Raw genomic sequence first — 15,011 nt, forward strand, 5'->3', positions numbered from 1 at the left:
ATAAAGGAGGAACCAAGATGTGTCAAAAAAGAAATAAATAAATAAATAAAATTTTAAATATGAACCAAATGACCGGGAATACAAATCATATCTCAATAATAACCCTGAATGTTAATGGCCTGAATTCATCAATCAAAAGACATAGACTAGCAGATTGGATTAAAAAGAAAGATCCAACAATATGTTACTTGCAAGAGACTCACCTCATAGAAAGAGATACCCATAGACTAAAGGTGAAAGGATGGGGAAAAACATACCATGCACATGGACTCAGCATAAAAGCTGGAGTATCCATCCTCATTTCAGATAATGTGGACTTCAAGTCAATGTCAGTCAGAAGGGATAAGGAAGGACATTTCATACTGCTTAAGGGAAGCATAAATCAGCAAGATATAACAATCATAAACATCTATGCCCCAAACAGTGGCTCATCCATGTATGTTAAGCAAATCCTTCTCAATTTTAGAAACCAAATAGACCATAACACAATAATACTAGGTGATTTTAACACGCCTCTCTCACCACTGGACAGATCTTCCAAACAAAAATTGAACAAAGAAACCATAGATCTCAATAACACAATCAATAATTTAGACATAACAGACATTTATAGAATATACCATCCAACCAAGAGCGAATACACTTTCTTCTCAGCAGCACATGGATCCTTCTCTAAAACAGACCATATATTATGCCACAAAGCTAATGTCAGCAAATACAAGAAGATAGAGACACTACCTTGTATTCTATCAGATCATAATGGATTGAAGTTAGAAATAAATGAAAGAGTAAAAAACAGAAATTACTCCAACACCTGGAGATTAAACAATATGCTATTATATGATGAATGGATAACAAAAGATATTAGGAAGGAAATTAAAAAATTCTTAGAGGTAAACGAGAACAAAGAAACATCATATCAAAATCTCTGGGACACTATGAAAGCAGTACTTAGAGGAAGATTTATTTCATGGAGCGCATTTAATAAAAGAAGTAAAACTCAAAAAATAAACGACCTAACACTACAGCTCAAAGCCCTAGAAAAAGAACAGACCAATACCAAAAGTAGTAGAAGACAGGAAATAGTCAAACTCAGAGCTGAAATCAACGAAATTGAAACAAAAGAAACAATACAAAAAATTGACAAAATAAATAGTTGGTTCTTTGAAAAAATAAACAAAATTGATAAACCTTTAGCCACACTAACAAAGAGAAGACAAGAGAAAACCCAAATCACTAAAATTCGAAATGAACAAGGAAATATCACAACAGACACGAGTGAAATACAAAACATAATTAGAAGCTATTTTGAAAATCTATACTCCAACAAAATAGAAAATTTCGAAGACATCAACAGGTTTCTAGAGACATATGAATTGCCTAAACTGAACAAGGAGGACATACACAATTTAAATAGACCAATTTCAAGTAATGAAATAGAAGAAGTCATCAAAAGCCTACCAACAAAGAAAAGTCCAGGACCAGATGGGTTCTCAGCCGAGTTCTACAAAACTTTTAAAGAAGAGCTCATTCCAATACTTCTCAAAGTATTCCATAAAATAGAAGAGGAGGGAACCCTCCCAAACTCATTCTATGAAGCCAATATTACCCTGATACCTAAACCAGACAGAGACACATCGAGGAAAGAAAATTTTAGACCAATATCCTTAATGAACATCGATGCAAAAATTCTCAACAAAATTTTAGCAAATCGCATACAAAAACATATTAAAAAGATAGTGCACCATGATCAAGTGGGTTTCATCCCAGGGATGCAAGGTTGGTTCAACATCAGGAAATCAATAAATGTCATTCACCATATCAATAGACTTAAAGTCAAGAATCACATGATTATTTCAATAGATGCAGAAAAAGCATTTGATAAAATACAGCATCCCTTCATGCTCAAAACACTAGAAAAAATAGGGATAGTGGGAACATTCCTTAACATTGTAAAAGCTATCTACGCTAAGCCCATGGCTAATATTATTCTAAATGGTGAAAAACTGAAAGCATTCCCTCTAAAAACTGGAACAAGGCAGGGATGCCCTCTTTCACCACTTCTATTCAATATCGTCCTTGAAACTCTAGCCAGACCAATTAGACAGACCAAAGAAATTAAAGGGATACGAATAGGAAAAGAAGAACTCAAACTATCCCTATTTGCTGATGATATGTTTGTATACTTAGAGGAACCAGGAAATTCCACCAGAAAACTGTTAGATCTCATAAGTGAATTCAGTAAAGTAGCGGGATATAAGATCAATGCACATAAATCTAAGGCATTTCTATACATAAGTGATGAATCTTCAGAAAGAGAAATTAGGAAAACTACCCCATTCACAATAGCCTCGAAAAAAATAAAATACTTGGGAATCAATCTCACAAAAGAGGTGAAAGACCTCTACAATGAGAACTACAGAACACTAAAGAAAGAAATTCAAGAAAACCTTAGAAGATGGAAAGATCTCCCATGTTCTTGGATAGGAAGAATTAATATTGTCAAAATGGCCATACTACCAAAAGTGCTATACAGATTCAATGCAATTCCAATTAAAATCCCGATGATGTACCTTTCAGAAATAGAGCAAGCAATTATGAAATTCATCTGGAAGAATAAAAAACCCAGAATAGCTAAAGCAATCCTTGGCAGAAAGAGTGAAGCAGGGGGTATCGCAATACCAGATCTTCAACTCTACTACAAAGCAATAGTAACAAAAACGGCATGGTATTGGTACCAAAATAGAAAGGTGGATCAATGGTACAGAATAGAGGACACGGACACAAACCCAAATAAATACAATTTTCTCCTACTAGACAAAGGGGCCAAAAATATGCAATGGAGAAAAGATAGCCTCTTCAACAAATGGTGCTGGGAGAACTGGAAAACCATATGCAACAGAATGAAACTAAACCCATATCTCTCACCATGCACGAAACTAAACTCAAAATGGATTAAGGATCTCGGAATCAGACCAGAGACCTTGCATCTTATAGAAGAAAAAGTAGGTCCAGAGCTTCAACATGTCGGCTTAGGACCAGACTTCCTCAACAGGACTCCAATAGCACAAGAAATAAAAGCAAGAATTAATAACTGGGATAGATTCAAACTAAAAAGCTTTCTTTCAGCAAAGGAAACTATCAGCAATGCGAAGAAAGAACCTACAAAGTGGGAGAAAATCTTTGCCAATCATACTTCAGATAGAGCACTAATCTCCAGAATCTATAAAGAACTCAAAAAACTCTACACCAAGAATGCAAGTAATCCAATCGACAAATGGGCTAAGGAAATGAACAGACACTTCACAGAAGAAGATCTACAAGCAATCAACAAACATATGGAAAAATGTTCAACATCTCTAGTAATAAGAGAAATGCAAATCAAAACCACCCTAAGATTCCATCTCACCCCAATTAGAATGGTGATTATCAAGAATACAAGCAACAACAGGTGTTGGCAAGGATGTGGGGAGAAAGGTACACTCATACATTGCTGGTGGGGCTGCAAATTAGTGCAGCCACTCTGGAAAGCAGTATGGAGACTCCTTAGAAAACTTGGAATGGACCCACCATTTGACCCAGCTATCCCACTCCATGGCCTATACCCAAAGGACTTAAAATCAGCATATTACAGAGATACAGCCACATCAATGTTCATAGCTGCTCAGTTCACAATAGCCAGATTGTGGAACCAACCTAGATGTCCTTCAATTGCTGAATGGATAAAGAAAATGTGGTATATATATACAATGGAATATTACTCTGCCATAAAGAATGATAAAATTATGGCATTTGCAGGCAAATGGATGAAACTGGAGAATATCATGCTAAGTGAGATAAGCCAATCTCAAAAAACCAAAGGAAGAATGATATTGCTAATAAGTGGATGAGGACACATAATGGGGGGTGGGAAGAGTTAGTGTTAGGGTTAGAGTTAGGTTTAGGGAGGGGGGCAAAAATGGAGGAAGGAAGGACTGTATAGAGGGAAAAGAGGGGTGGGAGGGGTGGGGGGAAGGGAAAAAAATAACAGAATGAATCAAACATTACCCTATGTAAATTTATGATTACACAAATGGTGTGCCTTTACGCCATGTACAAACAGAGAAACAACATGTATCCCATTTGTGTACAATAATAAAAAAAATAAATAAATAAAAAAAAAGATGGAAGGAGAACAAAATAGTTAAAGAAATAATGGCTGAAAAATGTCCATGTTTGATAAAATATATATACCCACAGATCAAGAAAGGACAAATACAGAAAAAACTATATGAAAACATATCAAAATAAAATTTCAGAGAAGTCAAAAAAAATCTTAAAAGCAACAAGGGAAAAAGGGAGAAGAATATCCAGCCACTGACTTACCTAAAACAATGCAGGGAAGGGCTGGAATGTAGCTCAGTGGTAAAGTGCTTGCCTCACACATGCAAAGCCCTGGGTTCAATCCCCAGTTCCAAAAAGGAAAAAGACAGAAAAAGAAAGAAAGAAAAAGAAAGCATATAAGCAATGCAAGACAAAATAATGGAATCACATCTTGAAAATAATAAATGGTATTAAAAATGAAAAAATTGTCAGCCTGGAATTCTATATATAATGAAAATACCTTTAAGAATGAAGACTTTTTCAGAGAAATAAAAGCTGAGAAAATTCAACGAGAATAGACCTGTATTTCAAGAAATGTTAAGAGTTTCATCATGCTGAAGGAAAATAACTTCAAATGAAAACTCAGATCTAAACAAAAAGAGCACCAAAAAAATAGTGAATTTGTGGGAAAATATAAAATACTTTTCTCTGGAGTTTTACTTTCTTTAAAATAACTTTTCTGTTCTCTATCCCCTTCAGTCCAGTCGTAAAGCCACTAAGTGGAGCCAAGCAGAGGAAGCATCTATGCAAGGTATGGGGAACAAAAGAAGCCCAGGAGGCCCACAGCAGGGTATCAAATTGAGTGTGGAAAGGGCAGTGTCCACTCAATGGAGCAGCCTGGCACAGTTTTGGAGTCCAAGAAGTGTGAGAAGGTTGTTCCCAAGGAAGAACAGCCCCAAATGAAATGTTGGAACCCAAGTTGGAAAAGGAAGGCAAACTGAGGAAATGTGGTTTATTGTGGGTTACTGGAGCCCAAAGCAGATTATATTCCAAGAAGAGGTCATCTGCCCAAATCTAAGTCCTGAGTCACTGAGAGGACACACTGAGAAGAACACAACATAATCATGTCTGTATGCTCTAATAAAAATGCCTAAGGTGAATCTACTCATGAGGAAGCATAAAAACACACCCAAATTAAGAGAATTTACCATAAAACTTGCCTAATTTTCATGTCAAGGTCATTAAAATTAATGAAAGACTGAGAACCTGTTCCAGACTGAAGGAGACCAAGGAGACCTGACAACCATTTGCAACATGTGTTCTGAGCTAAATCCTTTTGCTAAATCATCACTGGAATGACCGAGGAGCATTGAATTAGGTCTAAGGATTTTGATTACTGACTTTAAGACATATCATGTCAGCAACTCATTCTCAAAAATTTAGAAAAAAATTCTTTGTAACATACTTGCAACTTTTCTGTAGGTCTGAGACTGTTAAAATTTGTTTTTAATTATTCTGGATAAAAGACAATTGATTAAAACAAATATAATATATTATATTGTGAAGTTCATAAATATATAGAAACAAAATATATGACAATAATAGATAAAAGCACAGGAGAGAAAAAAATAAAAGTTGTTAAATTCCTACATCATATGTAAGTGGCACAAATTCTTTGAAGGTGATCTGTGATATCTTAAAAATGCATAATATAAAACCCTAGGAAGCAATAAACAAACATTAGCAGTCAAGGTTAGAAGTTCTTAGAAAAAAAGAACAGCTTCACAAATGTAGGAAGAGATGTGATATGGCTTAGAAAATCATGACATACTAATATTGTCACATTAATACGACATAAGGAGAATCATACGGTGAGAGTCATAGACTTTATTAGTCAAAACTTTAAATTTTCTGTTATCAAAGGACTCCAGAGGCAAAATGAAAGCCTAAAATTTGGGGAAAGTAATCTCTAAATAGATTCCAGAAAAAGGGATATGATTATCATTATATAAAGAGCTATTAACAAATCATTATGAAACTTATAGCAATTATAACTGAAAGAAAAAATATGAGCTGCTAATTTGTAAAATAGAGAATAGTGTTCAAAAATACAATTATTTTAATTCCCAAGATATACATAAATGGTAATATTATATAGTATATAATTAATTCATACAAACCTCTAATATTACTTTTTCGGGTAAATGTGAAATATCAAATTCTGTAGTTTTACCCCTGATAACAGCTTCAGAGAAATGTGGTCCAAAAGAAATGGATTCTTGAGAAGTTACTTTCATTTTTAATCTATTTCTCCAGTTTTTCAATTGAAATTCATGTTTTAATATCTGCAATGAAAATAACTTACAAATTCCATGGAATTATTAGGGGTCAGGGTCAAATGAGATGACAGCATAGTGCTTGATACAATAATAGCACCAACCTAACATTATTTATTATCATTGTTATTACATAAATTATAATTTTCTATATGCATGCTGAATACTTCCTGAACCACCAAAGCTTACAGGTCATTTCTATTAACTGTTATATAACATTGGCACAGCAGCCACCTTAAAGACCTGGTCTCCAGTAGAGTAGAGGAAGGAGAATAGAGGGAGGGAAGAGAGGAGGGAAAGGAAGGTACACTAGGGACTGAAATGGAATAAACCAAATACCATGCATGTATGGTTTTGTCAAAATGAACCCAACTATTATGTGATGTACTAATAAAAGAAAAAACATAAATCCATAAAAAAAAAAAGATTGAGTCTAGCTTCCTCTAGTATATATAGCTGAAGAAACTGAGGCCCACAAAGTGAAGGTTCTGATAATAAGAGAACTGGTATGTAGGGCATGGAAGGGAGGTAGTTAACAGAGAGATAGCAAAAATAAATTAAAGTTGAAAAATAAAAGGAAGGGGAGTTAGAAAGAAATTATTTGGGGATTTGCCTGATTTATCATTTCAGGAAGTATGCATTTTTACTTGGATACATTCCTGAAAAAATGTGTAATAAATATAAAGCACTAAAAATAAACAAGCATTTCACACCCACACACATGCAATTTCCATGTAATTAATATATATAGAGAATATATATATATATACACACACACGTGTGTGTGTGTTTGTGTGTGTGTGCGTGTGTGTATCAGAGTCTAAGGAAAAGCACATGTTGAAGGGCCAGCACAAGCAGATGTTCCCCGCCTCTGCTCCCAGCACATACCTGTCATCCTCACTCCATTTAAGTGAATGTAGAATGATTAATGACTGTTGGTCAAGAAATTGTATAACTAGAAGAAAGTATTTTCTCTAAACACCCAATTAACTATGTAATACACATATATATTAAGAATAATATATTACTCTTATATAATATGTATTCTATATATCAACTAGAATGTGCAAAACATTATACTTGGTGTACAGGGAAGATGGTGAGAACACTATCTGGTTTCAAGGACATTCAGCTTAAGGCGGGGTATAAAAGGGGCTGATTGGTCATATGCAGTTACCTATTTCACCATTAGACAATTAGTGATCAGGCATAGAAGACAGTAATCAAAACACTAACTTAATACTCAAAGTGGTACAAAGCACTGAATGAGCACACATAAAATGGTACCCAAAGTAGTACTGTTCAACTGGCAGTGTTGAATAGGTATCCACAAAAGGCAAAAGCTAGAGTTCAGTGCACAAAAATGCCAGCTCAATACCCATAGATTACAAATACTAAAGAGCAAGAACTGTGCTTTAGCTTTTCAGTATTCTGCACTAACTCTAGTGCTATTTCAAGCATAATGTGAGTAAAACAATCTCATATGCTATTCCTGCATATGTGGTATGGTCAGTTTTAACATTTGAACCAATTTTGGGGGAGTGGGGACATTGCTCATGCCCTCCAAGGGCAACCACAAAAGAGGGGGATTTGATTTCATCCTTTTTCCTATTAATCCCAACTTAGTATTTTGAAGAATATTAATAAATATTGCCTACTAAATAATATAACTACAAAAAATTCCAACCTGATCCTAGTGCTCTGAATATTCTAAAACAAAATTAAGTGATGATATACTGAAAATTAGGTAAACTACAGTGTTCTTATGCTTAGAGGTGTTATCTTGGGTCCTCTATTTCAATTGTTTTAATTCCTAGTGAGTGTTCCAGTTAAGGATGATTCTTTAAGCATCCAATTTAGTAACTTAATAAATCATTTAATGTTAAAGTTGTGATTTATTAAATTCAATGTTGAAAAAGAATAAATAAATAGCAATCTAACCTTATCTAAAAAGGAATTGATTGATTTAATCTTCATCATTTATTTCTTTAAATCATATCAGATAGTTTCTCATCCATTTCAGACATCTACCTGATTAAATATTTGTTTAAACAAAACTCTTAGATTCTTTATCAATAAATGCAAACAAAATGTTAAAAGATCTTTCCTTGATTTGCATAGTTCAAATTAAACAAAAAAATTCTAGAAATATTTGGGATATGATGATAATGCACTTAAAAATTTAAAAACAGAAAGATAAAAAAATAGAAATAAAAGAGCAAAAAGAAACATTTGGAATAACTGATGTAGAATTTAAATTATTATATTATTAAAATAATAATAATACCACCAAAAGTACATAATATGCAGGATTTTAACATTTTCTACATATAGCATTATTGAGACAACATGATTATAACTAAATCAGATTCTTTAAAAAAAATTGTTTTCAATATACCATACCAGCTCCTCTTCTCTTATTTTTTTTTTAAGTCTTGCTGCATCCCGCCATTTTTGTAGGAAAATCATTTGCCTTTTGTAATGGAAGATTTTTCGTATCCGCATTAGTGCATCTGAAGAAAATTAATTAAGTTCCTATATAATTAAAACTGTTTCAAAAGAACCCAAATGATTCAATATTCTGTCATGCTTACAATATGAACCAATGCTGCATCTGATGTTTTTGTTGATTTTAATGACATCCAAAATTAATTACTTTGACATGATTAAAAAGTGTTCCTCAGGTCTTATTAACCTGTAAACATCACCTTTGCTCTTAGAAATAAAGATGTAATAGAAATGTCAAGTATGTATCATTTATTTTTTAATAAATCTATTTCTTATAAATCAGAACTTCTAAAACTTATTCATAAGAAATGCAATCATGAGACAGTATTCAGATCCAATGTTTTCTAATTTATTATATGCTATAATTATTTAATTAAATGGATTTCTTTATACATGTTAACCAGGGGTCCAACGTTCAAATACAAGGGCCAGGAAGGAAGACAAGAGAAGCAAGCCTGAGGATAAGGCCATTGGAGGACTGCATTTATATTCCTGTTTGTAATCTAAATTAACTGCAGCCAAGTTTTCTCAGGAGTAGAGATCTAGTTTTGTTTTTGCTTTTATAATCTTTAGATTGTTTTTTGTTTTGGATTTTGTTTTGTTTTTCTTTTCAAAAGAAGCTGGATGTCTGGATTTTACATGACTACTTTTTTTTTTTTTTTTTTTTTTTTTTTTTGGTGGTGGTGCTAGGGATTGAACCCAAGACCTGTACATGTGAGGCAAGCACTCTACCAACTGAGCTATATCCCCAGCCCCACATGACTACTTCTGACATTCAAAAAACAAATTTTTAAATTTGTTGAATATTGTCAAATAGAGAAAAATGTGTTACCAGTTTTCAATATCACAGTCACAATTTTATTTTTATTTCATTTTATTTATTTATTTATTTATTTACTGGAGATTGAACAAGAGGTGCTTTACCACTGAGCTACATCCCCAGCCTTTTTTATTTTTTATTTTGAGAGAGGGTCTTGCTAAGTTACTTAAGGCCTTGCTAAGTTGCTGAGACTATTCTCAAACTTGTGATCCTCCTGTCTCGGCCTCTAGAGTCACCACACAGTCACTACCCACATTGCAATTTTGTCCTCAGATCTAATCTCTTCAAAAAGCCTAGAACTCATCTAGTTTAGCTAATTAATAGTTCTCAAATTGAGCTAATCTAATTTAACTGAGAAATGAATAAGCAATTACCATTGCATATCTGTTCAGTTCACCTAATCATCTATAGAGTTATTCTTTTCATTCTGCTTAAGGTGTTCGGTTCAGTCTAGAAAGCTGAATTGCACAGAACAATTTTAAGTTCAGCTCCCAAACAGAGGAACAAACAAAACCAGATCTTTCTACCATGTTACTTCAGTTATCTTTTTCAAAAATAATTATCTTAGAAATTTCAACATTTTTGAATGGGCATATAAGATGATGGCTTAAAAAGCAATGATTTAAGCTAATAAGTTTTTCCATTTATTTTCAGTTAAATGCCTTTTGTTTGAATTACTTTCCCCCAAAATACCCTTCCATACATTTAAATACTTAGGTTGATTTTAGTTTTTATCCTTTAAGTTATAATGAGTATAAAATGAAAACATTTGTGAGAAATTATTAAATTATTTTATCAGAAACTTATCTATATACCAATATTCTAGATTATTTATATAACCTCTGAATTATATAGCTTATAATGATATTTCAGACTTTAAGGTTTTATTATAACATTATATAAATGTGTCATAAATACTTAAATATTAATAATTTTATTAATTTCTGTTCATTTTAAAGCTACCACTTTGGGCTTTTTTTTGTGTGTGTGTGTGGTGCTAGGGATTGAACCCAGAGCCTTGTGCTTGACAGGCAAGCACTCTACCAACTGAGCTCTCCCCAGGCCCCACTTTGGGCTTATTATTTGGGATTCCTGACAATTCTCAACCAAGATTTTAACTTTTTTCATGATCAAGGTATATAGAACATATCCTGAACACTGAGGATAGAGCAGGAGGAATAGCATCCCTGAAAGGCCACAATGAAAATGTAATTGAGATGTTTTTAAGAGATTATGCAACTTTGAAATTACTTGTTTTAGATTACAAAGAAGAATACAAATGTTTGCTGCACAAACACAATAAATAATTTAAAAAATAAATGCTCCTGTGTTAAAAGATGGTGAGTTAGATATAAAAAGGAAAAGAGCAAGAGATGGAAGAGCAATATGGAAAAGAAACAAGAGGCTGGAACTAGTGAATAAAGGAGAGTAGAAAGAGAAAGAAGGATGATAGAAGTAAAGAATATCAACAGTTTTCACCTAATAGGGATTAGGAGCTGAAAGGTACAAAAAGCAAAAGAGACAAGAGATAGAATTAGAACAAGAGAAGGAAGATGCAGAAGGGAGAGAAATTCTGAAAAAGGGAAAGAAAAGTGAAAAGATAAACTCAAACCAGGACCAAAAAACCAACAAAAGAACAGGGAGAGGTGTTGAGACTTAGAACAAGTAGTCTAGAAGTGGAGAGAGAAAAAAAATTCTAATACAAATTAAATTGCTTTTACTACAGAGCTTGCGATTCATCCAAGATAGGAATTTTGAAGATAATCACCCCCTACCATTACAACCCTGTGAAATGCTAATTAGCTAATTAACCCGTTCCTAATCCTTCATTACATTTATGTTAAAACCTTCAGAGAATCCACTCTAAGAGGTAAAGACATCAGCTGGCCAAAAGGAAATGATTTTCTGGTTTGCACAGAAAATTCTAAGTTTTCTGATTCCCTGAATAAGTAAATTTTTAAAAAAACTATTGCTATCATGTAAGGATTTACCTTGAAGTTTTGCTTTTCGAATTTTTGTATAAGTGTACCAGCGATGAAATGAAGATTTTTGAAGTCTAGAATTATAGTAAGTTATTGCTTTTTCCATTTTTTCAGCTAGGGTATCATCTTCATTTATATGAGGCATTACTATTTCTTTCCAAGTGCTATAGGCAGAAATACAGAAAAATAATATTTTGATGTCAGAGCAGAGCAACACATGAGTAGATAAATTAAGAGGAACGAAAAGTAACACTTCCTTTATCTACTCAAAACCACAGTATAGAAAGAAACTTCTATAAATTTGGGTGACCTGAAGAATTCCTAATGGTTACAGAGGAAAAGTTATATGACAGTCTTATTTCTTTTTGGATAAGATAAATAAATCATGGAATAATGTCATGTTATAACTTCAATTTGTCAAAATAATTGCCATATGATTTAAAAAAAAAAGGGAGATCTAAGAAAAGATCAAAATGTCTGTCCCCAAGGATTTCAGATAAGTGGATTATGGACCTATACTCTCAGTTTTGAAATTTTATTTAAAAAAAAAAAAGGGAAGACAAAAGTTATATCTCAAAGAAGTAAAGAATATATTTTAACCAAATATATTCTGATTAAATATTTTTAAAAACATAATATGAAATGGTAGGGCTGGAGTTCTGGCTCAGTGGTATAGCACTTGCCTAGCACATGTGAGGTGCTGGGTTTGATCCTCAACACCACATAAAAATAAATAAACAAAATAAAGGTATTGTGTCCATCTACAACTAAAAAAAAAATGTTTTTAAATGAAATGGTAGAAACTTGCTTAAATAGATAAAATCTATCTGGCTAAAAGTGAGTTTTTCTTTGTATGGAGAATCATGAATAAAAACACAAAGAAATAGTATATTAAAAAAATCACATTCTTATCATAAAAGTCACATTCTTACCAAAAATAGGTCTTTACTAAATTTCCAGTATAAAAGGTGCATGCTTTTATCATCAATTCTGTAGTTGTCTAAAATAAATAATTGAAATAAACATTAGACATAAGTAGAATATACAGGTTATCTGAACAAGATACACAAGGAAATGAGAGCAATGGTTGCCAGTGGGGAGAGGAACTAGGGATGTGGGAAACAGGAATGGATTGAAAGAACTACATATAATTTATACACTTAGGAATTTTATTATATATACCTAACATCTATTTGGGGGGTTACTAGGGATTGAACTCATGGGCACTCAACCACTGAGTCACATCCCCAGACCTATTTTGTATTTTATTTAGAGACAGGGTATCATTGAGTTGCTTAGCACCTTGTTTTTGCTGAGGCTGGCTGTGAACTCATGATCCTCCTACCTCAGCTTCCAGAGCCACTGGGATTACAGGCATACACCAACATGCCCCGCCTAACATTTATTTTTTTAAAAGTTAGAATCACAGTTTAAAATTAGCCCATTACATCTCACTTTAAAGCATTTTTAATGTACATATTATGGCATTTTTATTATTAGCTATATTTATAAAAGTATAGAACTACAGATTTACTGGTCACAATTAAGAGTGATTTTGCTTATCAAGGGTATGACATTCTTTTCCCTAAAAAAAAATAAAATTTTAAAAACTGTGCAGAAATGCCTTACCAAGCAGGAATAAGAAAACAATATAAATTAAAAGTCTAAACTGTGGAACAGGTAGGTGAAAAGAGATGAGGAGCATCCTTTTTGTTGAGCTCCTATTGTGTGCAAAACACTGTTCCTGCAAGGCTATAAAGCCAGTTGTTGAGTGGTGAGAGTATTGACAATGGAAGTGAAACCATGTGAAGGCCAAGTTAGCCAGGCTTGTTCCCAATAATGGTTGCACTGGCCAAAGGTTCCAATGAGCTCACTAGAGTCAACACATGCCTTAGCCCAAGTGGGGGACAGAGAGGCCTTCCTGAGTTAGAACACTCACTGTCAGATGTTTTCAACCACATTCATTTGATCAAAAAGTATACTCATTTGATGATCTATACTATTTGTTGTAAATATTTCTATAGCACTTTGCAGGTGATATCATCTAAAGAGGATCGGGGTAGGAAATTTAGGGACTTATAATAAAGCTAAACAAGTGCAATTTACTGCTACCACCTAATCTCTTTCCTGGTTTCATCTCCCCTGCTATTGTATTCCCATTAATCTTAGGGATGTGACTTAGTGGTTAAGCGCCCCTGGGTTCAATCCCCAGTACCAAAAAAAAAAAAAAATCAGATGACAGAAAATAATAATCTTCTTTCTATAGTAACACTGACTATAAAATGGCCCCAACTCTCCAATTAAAAGGCACAGACTATCAGAGTAGATTAAAAAATAGTAATCAATGATGTGATGTTTACAAGAAATTCAGCTTCCAGGCAAAGACATACACAGCTCTTTATTTTTTTTATCTTTATAAAATTAGCATTCATTTATAATAAAAATGAATATAATAGTCTACAGTCTCAGACTAGCAAGGAATATCTACAGAAATGACAGCAGCAACAACCATAGTAAATACTTAATTTGGAAACATTGAAAGGTTTTACTTTAAAATTGGGAAATAGAAAACAATACCTGCCATTAGCATTTCTTTCTTTCTTTTTTTTTTTTTTTTTAGTGAAAGCTCTTTAGACCTAAAAAATATACTATCAATCAAACATACCTATCAGACATCTATTGAATATTTCATCTATCAACAACTGAAGTCACTTTCTTCTCAATTGCACATGAAACCTTCTCCAAAATAGACCATATATTGGACACAAAGCAAGTCTTAGCTAATTAAAGAGAGAGAGAGAGAGAGAGAGAGAGAGAGAGAGAGAGAGAATTCCTTGCAACTTATCAGAACTTAATGAAATAAAATTAGAAATCAATAGTGAAATAAAAACAGAAATCGTTTTATACATGGAGATGGAATAACATGCTTTGCTTTGAAATAAGGAATGGTTCAGAGAAGAAATCAGGATAGAAATTTTAAAAATTTAGAAACAAACAAGAATAGAGACACCATATATCAAAATCTCTGGGACACTATGAAGGCAGTTCTAAGAAAAAAAAAGCTTATAGCACTGAATACCTACAATAAAAAAAAAAAAGGGTTGGGACTGTAGCTCAGTGGCAGAGCACTTGCCTAGCATGTGTGAAGCACTGGGTTTGATCCTCAGCACCATATAAAAATAAACAAATAAAAAATAAAGGCATTCTGTCCATCTACAACTACCAAAAAAAAAAAAAAATTAAAAAAAGAAAGATCCCAAATAAACAATTTAAGGTTACATC

General features: G+C 33.1%; 1 protein-coding gene across 1 annotated transcript in view; it reads right to left on the minus strand.

The window, feature by feature from the left end:
* Nucleotides 1-15,011, minus strand: part of Fbxl13 (F-box and leucine rich repeat protein 13) — a 227,398-nt gene that overhangs the window by 179,806 nt on the left and 32,581 nt on the right. The window contains exons 4-7 of the mRNA XM_047561512.1: nucleotides 12,662-12,729; nucleotides 11,739-11,893; nucleotides 8,823-8,932; nucleotides 6,264-6,428 (exon numbers count right to left, since the gene is read on the minus strand). Of these exons, the coding sequence (XP_047417468.1) occupies nucleotides 6,264-6,428; nucleotides 8,823-8,932; nucleotides 11,739-11,893; nucleotides 12,662-12,729 (498 nt within the window). The remainder of the gene's footprint in view (nucleotides 1-6,263; nucleotides 6,429-8,822; nucleotides 8,933-11,738; nucleotides 11,894-12,661; nucleotides 12,730-15,011) is intronic.

This window comes from Sciurus carolinensis, chromosome 8, assembly GCF_902686445.1.
Source record: "Sciurus carolinensis chromosome 8, mSciCar1.2, whole genome shotgun sequence".
Lineage (NCBI taxonomy): Eukaryota > Metazoa > Chordata > Mammalia > Rodentia > Sciuridae > Sciurus > Sciurus carolinensis.